This window comes from Coniophora puteana, assembly GCF_000271625.1.
Source record: "Coniophora puteana RWD-64-598 SS2 unplaced genomic scaffold CONPUscaffold_17, whole genome shotgun sequence".
In the NCBI taxonomy this organism is placed as follows: Eukaryota; Fungi; Basidiomycota; class Agaricomycetes; order Boletales; family Coniophoraceae; genus Coniophora; species Coniophora puteana.
In genome coordinates, this window is record NW_006913069.1 from 1,019,734 (window position 1) to 1,032,369 (window position 12,636).

The 12,636-nt window shown below is 46.7% G+C and overlaps 1 protein-coding gene across 1 annotated transcript; it reads right to left on the reverse strand.

The window, feature by feature from the left end:
- Positions 1-2,608: 2,608 nt before the first annotated feature.
- On the reverse strand, positions 2,609-5,636 carry CONPUDRAFT_159486 (kinase-like protein; the record flags this gene model as incomplete). The annotated part of the gene is made up of 5 exons (XM_007776557.1): positions 2,609-2,985; positions 3,044-3,272; positions 3,325-3,491; positions 5,413-5,473; positions 5,538-5,636. The coding sequence occupies 5 exons, from the start codon at positions 5,634-5,636 to the stop codon at positions 2,609-2,611; spliced, it is 933 nt and encodes a 310-aa protein (XP_007774747.1).
- Positions 5,637-12,636: the final 7,000 nt, after the last annotated feature.

Here is a 12,636-nt window from a genome sequence, read left to right on the forward strand (position 1 = left end):
TGCTCTTGTGTTGGACCCTGATCATTTATATTACTGTTTGATATCGCTGTAGTATAGTAGTAGTATTTGACATGTTATATCAGACAATCAAATGTGCTGTCCCATACTTCATAAAAATTGTGTGCCTCCAACTCGTAATAGCTGTGAGGACCTATATGTTGTTATCATGTGGCCTATGCTGATGGTAAGATGGCACTTAGATTATGATAGATGTAAGTACCCATATGTTATTATCATGCCGTATCTACTAATGATAACACGCCCCTTCGAGTAGATAATAGATTCTTTGCTATGAGCATATCCCCGCAATCTTCCCTGTATGCTGAAAACGGACTTTACATGCTACTAGTGTCGGAGTCTCACCATTTCCCCGGTCTATGTTTGTCATGATCTGTAATGTCGGTCAAGGTCATTTGCTTATCATTCATCCCCTCATTTAGTGATGATGGTGGTGTAAGGGTTCGGAAAGGGAAGCCGCGGGAACGCGCGCCCTCCTTTGTGGCGCGTGACGTGCCTAATCTGCAAGGTGGCTGTACCACGCCGTGTCCCACATCACACCGAGGGCGGCGGCGGATCCGAAGATCTGCAGGGTCCGGAGGGTCTAAGGAGGCTTCAAGCTAGTTTATCCATAAAAAAAACTTTAAATAATAGAAGACCGAGAACATGCTGATAGATAAGACTAAATACATCCAAAGTTGTAACAACATGGCGATGCAAACAAGTTAACTCAATCTTTCTTGACTTGTCAGTCTATATTTTGTGACCGTCACCGCCTGGCTATCTTAGCAAAGTTCAGCCTCGACAATCCAGTCGCTGAACACATAAAAATTACTTCCATGGAATTCGCCGTTTGTGGTTGCGACAGGCACCAGCCTAGCGCGATCACGCGCCATTACAAAATAAGTTCAACATCCTAAGGGGAGGTCTCCGACTGTACGTAAAATTGTCGGCTACTGTACGTCCTATCTGACCTTGCGGTGGGCCTCTACCCGATGCATGATACGAACGAAATTTTGTCAGCCCTCAGCGTCTCCCGACAGCCTCAACCATGCCACTACAACACCAATACAACAGGCACCCCGAATTGTGGAGGGATCTCTAGGAAAGTGTTGTCATATAAAGTAAAGGAAATTTCCCAACGCTGAGCTGCGGCAAACCATCGCCTGATGTCTGACAAGGGGATACATTAGACCCGGTAGTATCAGCTGTTAAGCAAATGCTCTGCAGATGGGCGGTTAGTACGCGAATGGATGGGTACGAGTGTCATGGTGAATCACATACACTGCAGGCATTCGGGATAATTCTGGTGCCAAAAATGTGGCGGAAAACAAGCTGGAAAGTAAAAATTTTCCTCCATATTTCGGCACCGAGAACATCGGGCGAAAATTATATATTTTCTAAGCCATTTTTGGAACAAGGACAAAGCCCTGAAAGGGCTTTGTCTTCTGATGGGTTTTCGGCCAACAGAAATTTAAAATGTCCGTTGCCTTTTATGGCAAAGAAAAGCACGTGGAAAAGCCTACCTTTTCGGCCCGGTTTTTGGTGTCCTGAAAGGCAAGATTTCTTAATCCCAAAAACCGGTTGGAAAATTTATCATGTCCCTATCCATTTTCTTGTATCTAAAATGTATTTGACATGTAAAATGTAAAATGACTACATCAGATTTGTCGACGTACAGGGCACGTTGTAACCTCGGGGAGAACAGCAGCTAGTCTGCAATGAACGCAAACCTTGAATCCAGTTGACCCCCCGCCGGTGTAACTCAAGTAACCTTCAGAACAAAGACAGGACAGAGGTGCACCGGTAGCAGCAGAGTGTGGTACAATAGCAGCTCAACAAATGGCGCACCCAACGCGGCTAGCAGGATAGGACAAATGTGCACCAGTAGCAACAGATTGTAGTGCGCCAGCCCAACACATGATGCACTAGGGACTACGCTCGCTGTGAACATCTGGTTCATCGACTCAGGCTGTACTTGTTCAACACCCCCTACACCACAGCCACCACAACCATAGTCCGATGTTGCACCAATATCACCCTACCACCTGGGACAGAAGGTAGTAATTCCGTACCAGATACTACGAGCATGTAATGAAGAACATTTACGCTCGCATCATGATCATAGACACGGAACATCTTTTCTCTGCTACGATAGGATTAGTTTTGTAGGCTGGAAACATGACAGAGGGCAAAGGTTTAGTAGAGGCCAGCTCGAAATCACACTCAGATGTACGGATGCGGATGTACGAACGGAACTACACCCTAACCGGGCTGGCCTTACTGTAGGGAGCACAGACCGAGCAACATGGATATGAACGTGGTCTTGTCATAGGAAAGGAACCTTGTCGCATATGCGGCGCCTATAAAGAGAGATCAGCAAGAGGCGGTGCAATGCAGAATGATTGACTAGCAAACACTGATATGCATCAAATCTTGCGTCAAATGGAAGTCGCCTTATACGTTTGTAATCAAACTGCGTAGACAAAACTATAAGGCATATCGGAGAATAAGTTATCAATATTGTACAAGATCTGCTTGTTGGTACGAGAATCAGGTTTCGTTATTCTACAAGCGCTACTCCTTGACATCAACACTTTCCATAGTCTAATTAAATCGACTTCCATTTCTTGAATCCGACCTGAGGAGCCGGGAGAGCATTGGCCACCCAAGAGCGTTTTCTAGTGTCAATGTCCTTCGTCTCGTCAGCGGGCTCGTCTAAGCTTCCATCTGACTCATCCTTGACATGTTCCGTGCAATCGTTGACGTCTGAAACGGTAACATTGTGCAACAGACCCGGAACTGTTGCGATGTTGTGGAGGTCCGCGACTGTTGTCGAAGTCGAGGCGCGCGTGATGGTTTGCTCGGGATTCTTGCTTTGCGGGGCTAAGGGTCCGAATTCAACAAACCAAGGGTGGTCTCTGGCTTCTGACACCGACATGCTTCCATCATTTGCACGCTGAAGCAGACCTGCAATCAAATTCATGGCTGCCACAGTAACATTCAGCTCAAACACACATTACACAGGAAGTCAAGCACGGTGTACCATTGTTGCTGGGATTCACGCCTCTGAGGTAAGGCCACCAAATTCGACGTCTTGAGATACGTTTCTTGACATTCTTGATTGAATGATCGTCAATAAACAGGTTCTCCCCTGTTAGCATGTAAAACGCAATGACGCCGACACTCCAGGCGTCTACGAGATCGCTATAAGGGTCCTGGTCCTTTCGGATAAGAACTTCGGGAGCGACATAAGCTTCAGTGCCACATCGTGTCTATCAATATGATTAGCGATGAGATACTACGTATTCAAGGGGACCGCTATACCTTCAAGAATGTTTTGCTGTCGGCGACCTTAGCAAGACCAAAGTCAGCGACTTTGGCAGTGAGGGGGTTACCGCGTGTCAAAAGGACGTTTTCGGGTTTGAGATCTTGATGGGCGATCCCTCTCGCCGTACGAACGTTACGTTCTGCATGTACGCTAGGTTTGATCTCTGTCCCCAGGGAAGCTTCAGTCTAACAGCCGACCTCTACGTCCATTATGGCAAAGGGAGATGCTCCTCCGAGGCCCACAAGATCCATGCAGAGGTGGTCGCTGTAAAAACCCTTAGCTCCAGCCTGTATGCTGCACCTCTACGATAACCCTCTTCCTGCATCCATCCTGCCCCTTCGAGTAATGCATCTCATCCTCCATTCTCTCATGAGCGGGTGATTGACACATTCCAAGGGTTCTTCTCACTGCCAGTGGTTGCTACCTACTGGTTGCTGCACGTGAGGCCCTTGGTCCGAGCAGGGAGAGCTTGGGGAGAGCATTTGTTTTTTTGCTAAGAGGGAACCTTCTTTCTGTACCCCACGCGGTCATGTTATATGTTAGCTACGTTTTAGATACAAGAAAATGGATAGGGACATGATAAATTTTCTAACCGGTTTTTGGGATTAGGAAATCTTGCCTTTCAGGACACCAAAAACCGGGCCGAAAAGGTAGGCTTTTCCACGTGCTTTTCTTCGCCATAAAAGGCAACGGAAATTTTAAATTTCTGTTGGCCGAAAACCCATCAGAAGACAAAGCCCTTTCAGGGCTTTGTCCTTGTTCCAAAAATGGCTTAGAAAATATATAATTTTCGCCCGATGTTCTTGGTGCCAAAATATGGAGGAAATTTTTTACTTTCCAGCTTGTTTTCCGCCACATTTTTGGCACCAGAATTATCCCGAATGCCTGCAGTGATACACGTTGTGCGGGTTCATGGCGAGTGGACCTGGATCAAGACCCCGGGCTGGCTGTCGGAGTGAGTCAAGGACTCAAACTTCTTGGCGTGGGCGAGGTAGCATAGCGGTTAAAGCACCTCTCACTACAGTCGTTCGACGATGGGGGCCCTTTTTGGGTAACACCCTGAGTTCGACTCCCACCGTTGGAGAATAACTACTTTAGACACTCCATAAATTTCGCCGCTATCCGATTGATTTGTACAGACCAGTCCCCAAAATTTCACCCCCAAACTGCCTTAAGTGGCACAACATTCTCACACTGTCCAACGGGGTCGCTATTTGCGGCATCGCAACCAGATCAAGCGCGGTCGTCCAGAATTTCATCCGGCACATGGTTCTCCAAAAATAGTAGGCTCCGGCAGGGGTCCCAGGCCCCGGTGATTTTGGGTGGTCACCGGAGGCCTGCACGGAGTGGTTAACCGTCTAATCCCACCGCGGCGTGCCCAATTGAGTAGAAGGATTGGATTGGGGGGGTTCACTGCGGCATCGCGTGCTGACATAAGTCGAGTCGCAATCGGTATCGAAGGGTTTGGGTCAAGCTTTGTTGTCTGGGTGGCTGTGAGGGGTTCCCGTCAGAAGTCGGTTCATGATTTCAACATTTAATATTTAATATTGTGGGTGCTGGGGGTTGTGTGCTCTTGCTTACACGTTCACATGGGCGCGTTCCGGGTAGCCATTGTTAGTCACGCTTTCCCGTTATATCGATACTAGTCCTGCACAGATACGAATCTTGTCTCACATAGGGCGGAGCCCTGAGCGGACAATAAATGGATTATAAAAATAAAAAATAAAATACAAAAACCTTCTTGGCAGAAACCGTGGTGTTGCACTTGATAAGAGCAAGCGTGGCATCGCCAGTGCGCTCAATACCAAGGAAAGGGGAGCAAGGTAATGTAGAAGTATCCGGTGTCGCCGGGCTGCAGCGCCGTCAGCGTTGATGCCCTTAATTGGGCTCCTTGCCGTTGAAGAAGTCGGATACGAACTTCATGGTAAAGGGGATACAAGTGGAACCATCAACGAGGACGATCTCACACCTTGACACGCTCATAAGCGGTGCGCAAATGACGGAGAGTACGGGAATTGAGGAAAGATTTAGGGCATATGATCAGTAACCAGAGACGCCGCGGGAAAAGGTTTGAAGAGACATACCTTTCTTATCCCTGTGCATGAACTCCCGGATGAAGCGGCCGACGAAGCGGTTGCTGAAGTCCTTGCAACTGTAAGATCGTTAGCACAAAGAATGGGCGAAGGCTTGAGCGCGGGTGCGTACATACGATCGCAGGGCCGACGGCGGAATGCTTATCTTGATAGGGAGATGTAGAATTGACGAAAACAGGCTGGATAATGCCGAGGATGGCGACAACGAGGAACATGAGAGGTGGGCAGAGGCAACGGTGTCAACGCTGGGGGATGGGGTAGTGGGGTGGATGGTGGTCGGAAAGCAGGAACAGGGTGGCCCAACCAAAGACTATGCAAGAAATCGCGCGGGGGTACAGCTACTTCCCATTGCCGATCTGGTCGCCGGCCAATCACTGGCTCTCCCAAACAGTGATTGGAGTTTCGGTGGCTTGCCAATGGTTTTACATGGAGCCGCCAATGGTGCGCCATCGGTTCTCAACCAGGCACCACTAAATTAGTCATCACAAAATTGAAAATGTGTTCTGATTGGTTACCTACAGCACTACATTACATTGCCGAGGCCAACATGTCGCAAACATGTTGTCAATCTGTGTTTCTCCTGCTCAACAGCCAAATCATAAAATTCCTCCTCCTCCTTGAGTCCCTTCTCCCCAGCCTTAGTCAGTAAATCTATCCAACCCCTGTTGTTGAAGTCAAAAAGGGCCACAAGCTCAATGTGGCTGTGCATATGTGTAGATTCAGTGGAAATACTGTACCTTTTTGACTGTAGGCTCGCAGGTGGCATGGGATTTGTGTTTACCCCATCCGGACAGTCCACCATGTGAGGCTCAAGGACCTGGAGCAGAGGTGGACGCCAAGCTCGCGATGTTCAGTTTGTATGATTAGTTTAGGGACAAAGGCTCTGAGTTGGACATTACTTATAAATTCTTACTCCTTGTTGTTATGACATCTGTTGCCGAGCCACACGGTAAGTCATGGCAATTTGCTTTGGTTGATATTAACTGTTCATCATTTACCTTCAAACATGTACAATGCATACCTGTTAAATGTTGAGCCATTGACCCTGCTACAAGTGAGCATGAATCCCTTTCTTTTGTTATGGTAACCATCCAGGCCTAGACATTGAATGTGCAGCAAGTTCTGTCATCAGCCCATGCATGAGCATTGCACCATTGACCCTTCCAAAGCTGATGTGCTGTAAGTTTTCATGCACCATACAATTTATTACCCAGATACAAAAAAACTGGGGCTGCAGTGTAGACATTGCAAGATTATGAACATGAAATACGACAGCTTCCTGGGCCACTAGGGTGTGATTGAACACTTGTAGAAAATTTTCCTTAATTTACATGGCTTTCTTGACAATTTACTGGCTGTCCACCATTTCAAGCTCACATAGGTCCTGCTGAGGTGGACACTGGTCCACCCCTCGTAAGCTCAGCTTGCTGGTCCCAGTGGACAGGGGACAAGCCTACAGCTGAAAAGGTACAGTAGAGGCATTGTTTTCATCCTCCTGAAGTTGCACCTCAAATGCCCTCCTGATTGACTCATGTGTATTCTCCAGGTCCTCTGCTGGCTCTGAGGACAAATTCTGGATGTCATCAGATTATCCAGGTGGTGATTTGTGAACAGTGTTGTCAATGACTTTATGCTTGCGCCAAAGGCGTTCAGTGCTTTTGCCTGTAGCCAGATACTTGTTGCGCAGGTGGAGTCGGAGCTCTGCAAAATTGAGTATATTAGTAAGCCCAAGCCTCAAGCGCAATTTGATCAAAATAAGACCAAAGATGCCAAATAAGTGCTTGCAGGATGCCGAGTTTGCACAGATTGCAAACAAGTGCATGGCTAGCTGTAACAAAGGAGATACAGGGAGTCCTGGATGCATAAAGCCTCGGAGAGTTTTGAGTGGGTCTGGGCAAGTTCCTTATTAAACCAATCAGAAGATTAATCAAATATTTGAATAAATACATACCTTTGCCAAAGCATCAGCCTGAGCATGGGCAGCTAATCATGCTAAACCAGCATAAATGCCAGTACCAAACAAGTAGTTGTCAAGCTCGTCATAGAGACTAACAGGAGCTGTTGAACCAAAAAAGCGCTCATAGAGTAGGCACATAAGCTTGAAGATATTGGCAGGGAACAATGATGGAGATTTAGCAAAGGGTGTCAGCTTATAGATGGGGTTGAGAATGACAGCAGCAATAAAAACCTGCTGGTCACATTTTGCCCAGTGTCTCTCCAGGCTCTCAATGACTGAGCCCAAAAAACTAGACTGCTCACCATCACAAATTGCCTGAAAGAGCATGTCAGTATACTTGAAGTGAAGATAGCCAAAAATGAGAAGAATTTCATCAAGGTGGGTATGAGTACTGTACTTTTACAACTCAAGGTTCAGTCCCCCTGTCCCCCCACCCACTGAACTGAACCTTAGGTGGGGGGACAGTCCCCCTCGTATCACACACACTGAATTTAAGATGGGGGACATGTGGTAGAAACACAAAAGACATTGTATATTAGCTAGAAACTAGTAGCGGCATTGTGAACAGGTACTCTATGACCTAGGAACCCAGTGTATTGATTGTCAGAAACACTATGGTGCTTACTCTGGCCCCTTTCCTCCGTGTCGGGAATTTCAATGAAATTGAGGTCAACATTGAGGTCATCTGCCATTCCAGACACTGAGAGTGAGGCAGTACCATGGTCAGCATTGCATGGGCGTCAGATCCAGGCCATTAGATCACCGGGTTTAACCCAAAGTGCATTGTCATACTGTTCATTGCCCTCGAATAGGTAGATGTCTTTGTTGATGCCCGCGGTGCTGTGACTTGCACTGTCCTTGGGTGCAATGTCAATGTCCCAAAGGACTCCGAGGTGTAGGCAAGGAGGTCAGGATCCGTGCGGAGAGCTCACATTTGTTGATGAGCTTGAGTGTGGCAGCCATAAATGTGGACTTTTTGTGATTGTCTTGAGGCGGCGGAGTGGACAGGCTGAGGGTGTGACAGTGTCCCTCTGAACTTCATGTCCCCCTTGGTTAGAGCTGTTGAACTCAAAAGGGGGGACATCTAGTTATGGTAATATCTCTGACACACAACTTTCTCATGCCACCATGAACTTCGGGTCATAAAAGTACAGTAGTCTGCAAGAAGTTGGTAGTATATGCAAGGGGTTCCATCTGCATTTTCATTCTAGAAAAGAATGAGCAAGTTGATCAAACTTGAATAAATGACTCACACCTCTAAGACCTCCCACAGTTTGTTATCCTTCATCAAGTTTACCATCTCCTGAGCTTTTGCCTTTGCAGCACCCTGTGTCAGAATCCACCCTGAGGATTGTTCTGTGAGCTGAAACAAGGGAGGTCTGAGTCTGAGAAGCCAGCAAAAAGCAAGATGGTGAGCAGTCCAATGAGTGAAAATAGCTCTGATAACAGACAAAATCCTCTCCGGAGCTGCACGTGTCTGGTTAAGTTGCTCCTGAATTCACCAGAGGAGAGTCATGGCCTGAGAGTGGTTCTGGAGTCAAGTGATCAGCTCAGTCACTTTCTTGGTATACTAAGAAAGATATGTTGGTGTGTTGTTGGTCTTGAGATAATCTCCGACAATATGGTTTATCTGCAAAAACACAGATTAGAGGATATATCATATAATAATAAATCATACCTGATGAGCATAACAGTCAGGTGTTACCAGCAAAGTAAACTGCTCTAGCAACTGTCTCCTTGCAGCTCTTGACTCCCCCAAAGCATCAGATGTGACAGCACAACTGTTGCCTGCCACTCTGCCTTCACATTACCCATAACATCAATAATGAGATTTTTAGGTGTGCAGCAGTGCAGTGGTCAGATGACACATCTTTTACCACAACAGTGTGAATTTGAATAAGGATAAAATGAGGATAACATAAGAATAATGGACCAAAAGAAAATTAGGACTCACATCACGGTTTGGTGAGGTTGTCATCATAAACATGACAAGATGACGGGAGTTAATACCAGTTCAGCCACAAGTCTGTATAGTTACCAGCTCACCCACAGACCTTTGCATAGCAGTCTGCTTGTAACCATCAAGGAGGTGGGGGATATACATGTGGGTGAGACGGTAGCTCAAAATTAGAGTGGCTGTAGGAAAGTATTGCTCAAAAAAGGCCTGCACTGCTGGATTTTTTACCCAGCTTTGCGGGAACCCACACAAAGCAGTGATATAAACAAGGTGACCTCCAAGCATGTCCTGATCAATAGAAGACCAAGGAGCAAGCGCAGAGGAGCTGGTAGAGCGTGAAAGGACTCGCTGCCGCTTAGACAGTGGGATAACCACAGATATCGCTGAAGGAGTAACAGAGCATGGGGCAGGTGAAGGCACAACACTTGAGTGGGGGCTGGGGCTGGCAGATAAAGAAGGAAGTGATTGAAGAGGAAGCATGGACATGGGAGATGGCATAGCATGAAACAGGTCACCTGGAAGCATAACAGAATGTGGCATGGACATAGTAAAGGATGGGGATGTGAAGGAGAGGGAAAATAAATATTGCTTGCCTCTACCCTCTGTGGCCACATGCTTTCCCCTTGCCTGCACCTCAGCTGCATCTCTGCGGATGCTGGGTGGCTGGAGTGTACACACCTTAAAGTACTTTAATCATAAATATTGATAGATTATGGTACACATACCTTAAGATGATTTAGCCAGTTTTCTGTACACCCTTGTATCCATGGCTGTGCCATTCCCAGCGTAAGCAAACTAGTGGACTGCCTCGGCTCCCAAGCACATACTGCATAAATCATGATAAACAGGAATACAGTTACAATAATCTGGGTCACATACCAGCATCTGTGTTGTGGACACAACAGGGGCGACACTCTAAACTCCTAAACAGCTCTGAAATTTTGGAGGAGGTCGGAGGTAGGTGGAACAGAGCGGAGTGTAGGAGCATGGAAGCGTAGGTGTACAAGTGGCCGAAACCACAAGGCTAGGTGATGGAGGATCTCAATGAGTGCTGGCTGCAAGCACAAAAGCACTAGTCCCAATGATCAAGTCAATAAAGCATCCTATCTACTACAAAGTAAATGCACACCCAGTCCCAATGACCAAGAGGTTGAGATAGCAAAACTCTCAATATATAAACCACTCCGGCAATCTCTGGATCCTGATCCTGCTACCAATAACCATCTGCTGTCACGGAGGTAGTACAGTGCTGCTGTTAAATGTCCGCATGGTCTGCACAATGCCTGAATGTTGTCGGAAGTAACGCTTGAAGAGAAACATAAGAGGTCCAAAGTAACTCTGGGCATGGAGCAAGCTCCAAAATCTTCAGAGGGTCTGGAGGTGTCCAAAGGCGTGCGGAGATGACCAGAGGTGCAGGGACTTGGCTCTAAGTGTAGAAAAGAGAGGGAGAAGGAAAGAAAAAAGAAAGAAAAGAATAGGGGCCCTGGTCGTCTTCACGACACAATCACTGGCACAACAGATACCAACATGCTTGCGAAGCAATGGTAGCCCTTGGCACCAGGGAAGAATCTTGGCTTGGTACCAGGTCCTCAAAGATGGGGACCTCAAGGTGGTCACTCACACTCTGAATCCCACTAAGCGCAGAACCCATAACCAGAAGCTTCCGTGGTTTTGGAAGATTGACCTTATCAATTTCAAAGATGGAGAAGGTGATGACTGAATGATTGAATGTGAGTAGTGAGTATAGTATCACACTGCCGGTAGGATGAGTGTAGTGTTTTTCCATAGTTTACAGGGTCCATTGGCTCAAGGAAAATTGTAGGATGGATAGATGGGACAAAAAGGTCAAGGTTCTGGGATAACATGGATCCTGGCTTCTTTCCGCCACTGAGCTGTGGAGTGGGAGGCTGAAACCCTGCCCAAGGTGGGGAACACTAAAGTTTGGATGGGAACTGAGTAGAATAATGCATATGATTTGAGAGGTGATGCAGGGAGGTACAAGAGTAGACAGGAAGGGATCCTAAGGTAAGTAATGAGAAGGAGTCCATTTTATACGTGTAAGCAGGAGGATAGCAAGGGCGTGGAATTGGGTAATATAGTAAATTAGTAATCCAAGGGAAGGAGTGAAGACGTAGTCTTCTTTGAAGCAGAGAGAACAATAAGAATAGAAATGGAAGCAAATTGTAAGTCTAAAAGAAAATGGAATAAGGGATGTCAATCAAGTTGTAGTCCAAGATTGCCGAGGATGTGGCGCATGTCATAAGTCCAGGAAGGTGTCGGGCTTACAGAGGCCCGCCTTGCGGTCGAGAACTGGGCTGATGCACCAGGCCACAAATCTTACAAATCTAGGCAACAAGTACTTTGGACCAGATTCCTACCCAGCAGTCTGGCTCGTGAGACTGGCTTATTAAGCGCTCCTGCGTTTTATAACTTCATTAGGCAGTTCCCTCGCCAGACCGACTGGCACAATTTGTTCAGCTAAAAACTTTTCTCTGCAAAATGTCTCTCGGCTAAGCAGAATATGGCTGATGGGAAAAACAAGTTGTGCCAGTCGGTCTGGCGAGAGAACTGCCTAAAGAAGTTATAAAACGCAGGAGCACTTAATAAGCCGGTCTCAAGAGTCAGACCACTGGGTACGGGCCTGACTTTGGACATGAATGGAGCAGGTAGCTCTAAATGCCTTCCAGAAGATACGGTCAGAACTAGGGCGATACATTTCGGAGGTATTTGTTGGATAGCGCAAGATGTGTACTTTGTCTTCATTGATCGGCCTGCCAGCTGGACTTTCTCTCTTTTGCTCTACGGGCTGAGATACACTCGAGGGCGCCTAGCTGTACTGTACACGCGTACCATCACTAAATGAGGGGATGAATGATAAGCAAATGACCTTGACCGACATTACAGATCATGACAAACATAGACCGGGGAAATGGTGAGACTCCGACACTAGTAGCATGTAAAGTCCGTTTTCAGCATACAGGGAAGATTGCGGGGATATGCTCATAGCAAAGAATCTATTATCTACTCGAAGGGGCGTGTTATCATTAGTAGATACGGCATGATAATAACATATGGGTACTTACATCTATCATAATCTAAGTGCCATCTTACCATCAGCATAGGCCACATGATAACAACATATAGGTCCTCACAGCTATTACGAGTTGGAGGCACACAATTTTTATGAAGTATGGGACAGCACATTTGATTGTCTGATATAACATGTCAAATACTACTACTATACTACAGCGATATCAAACAGTAATATAAATGATCAGGGTCCAAACACAAGAGCATGGGT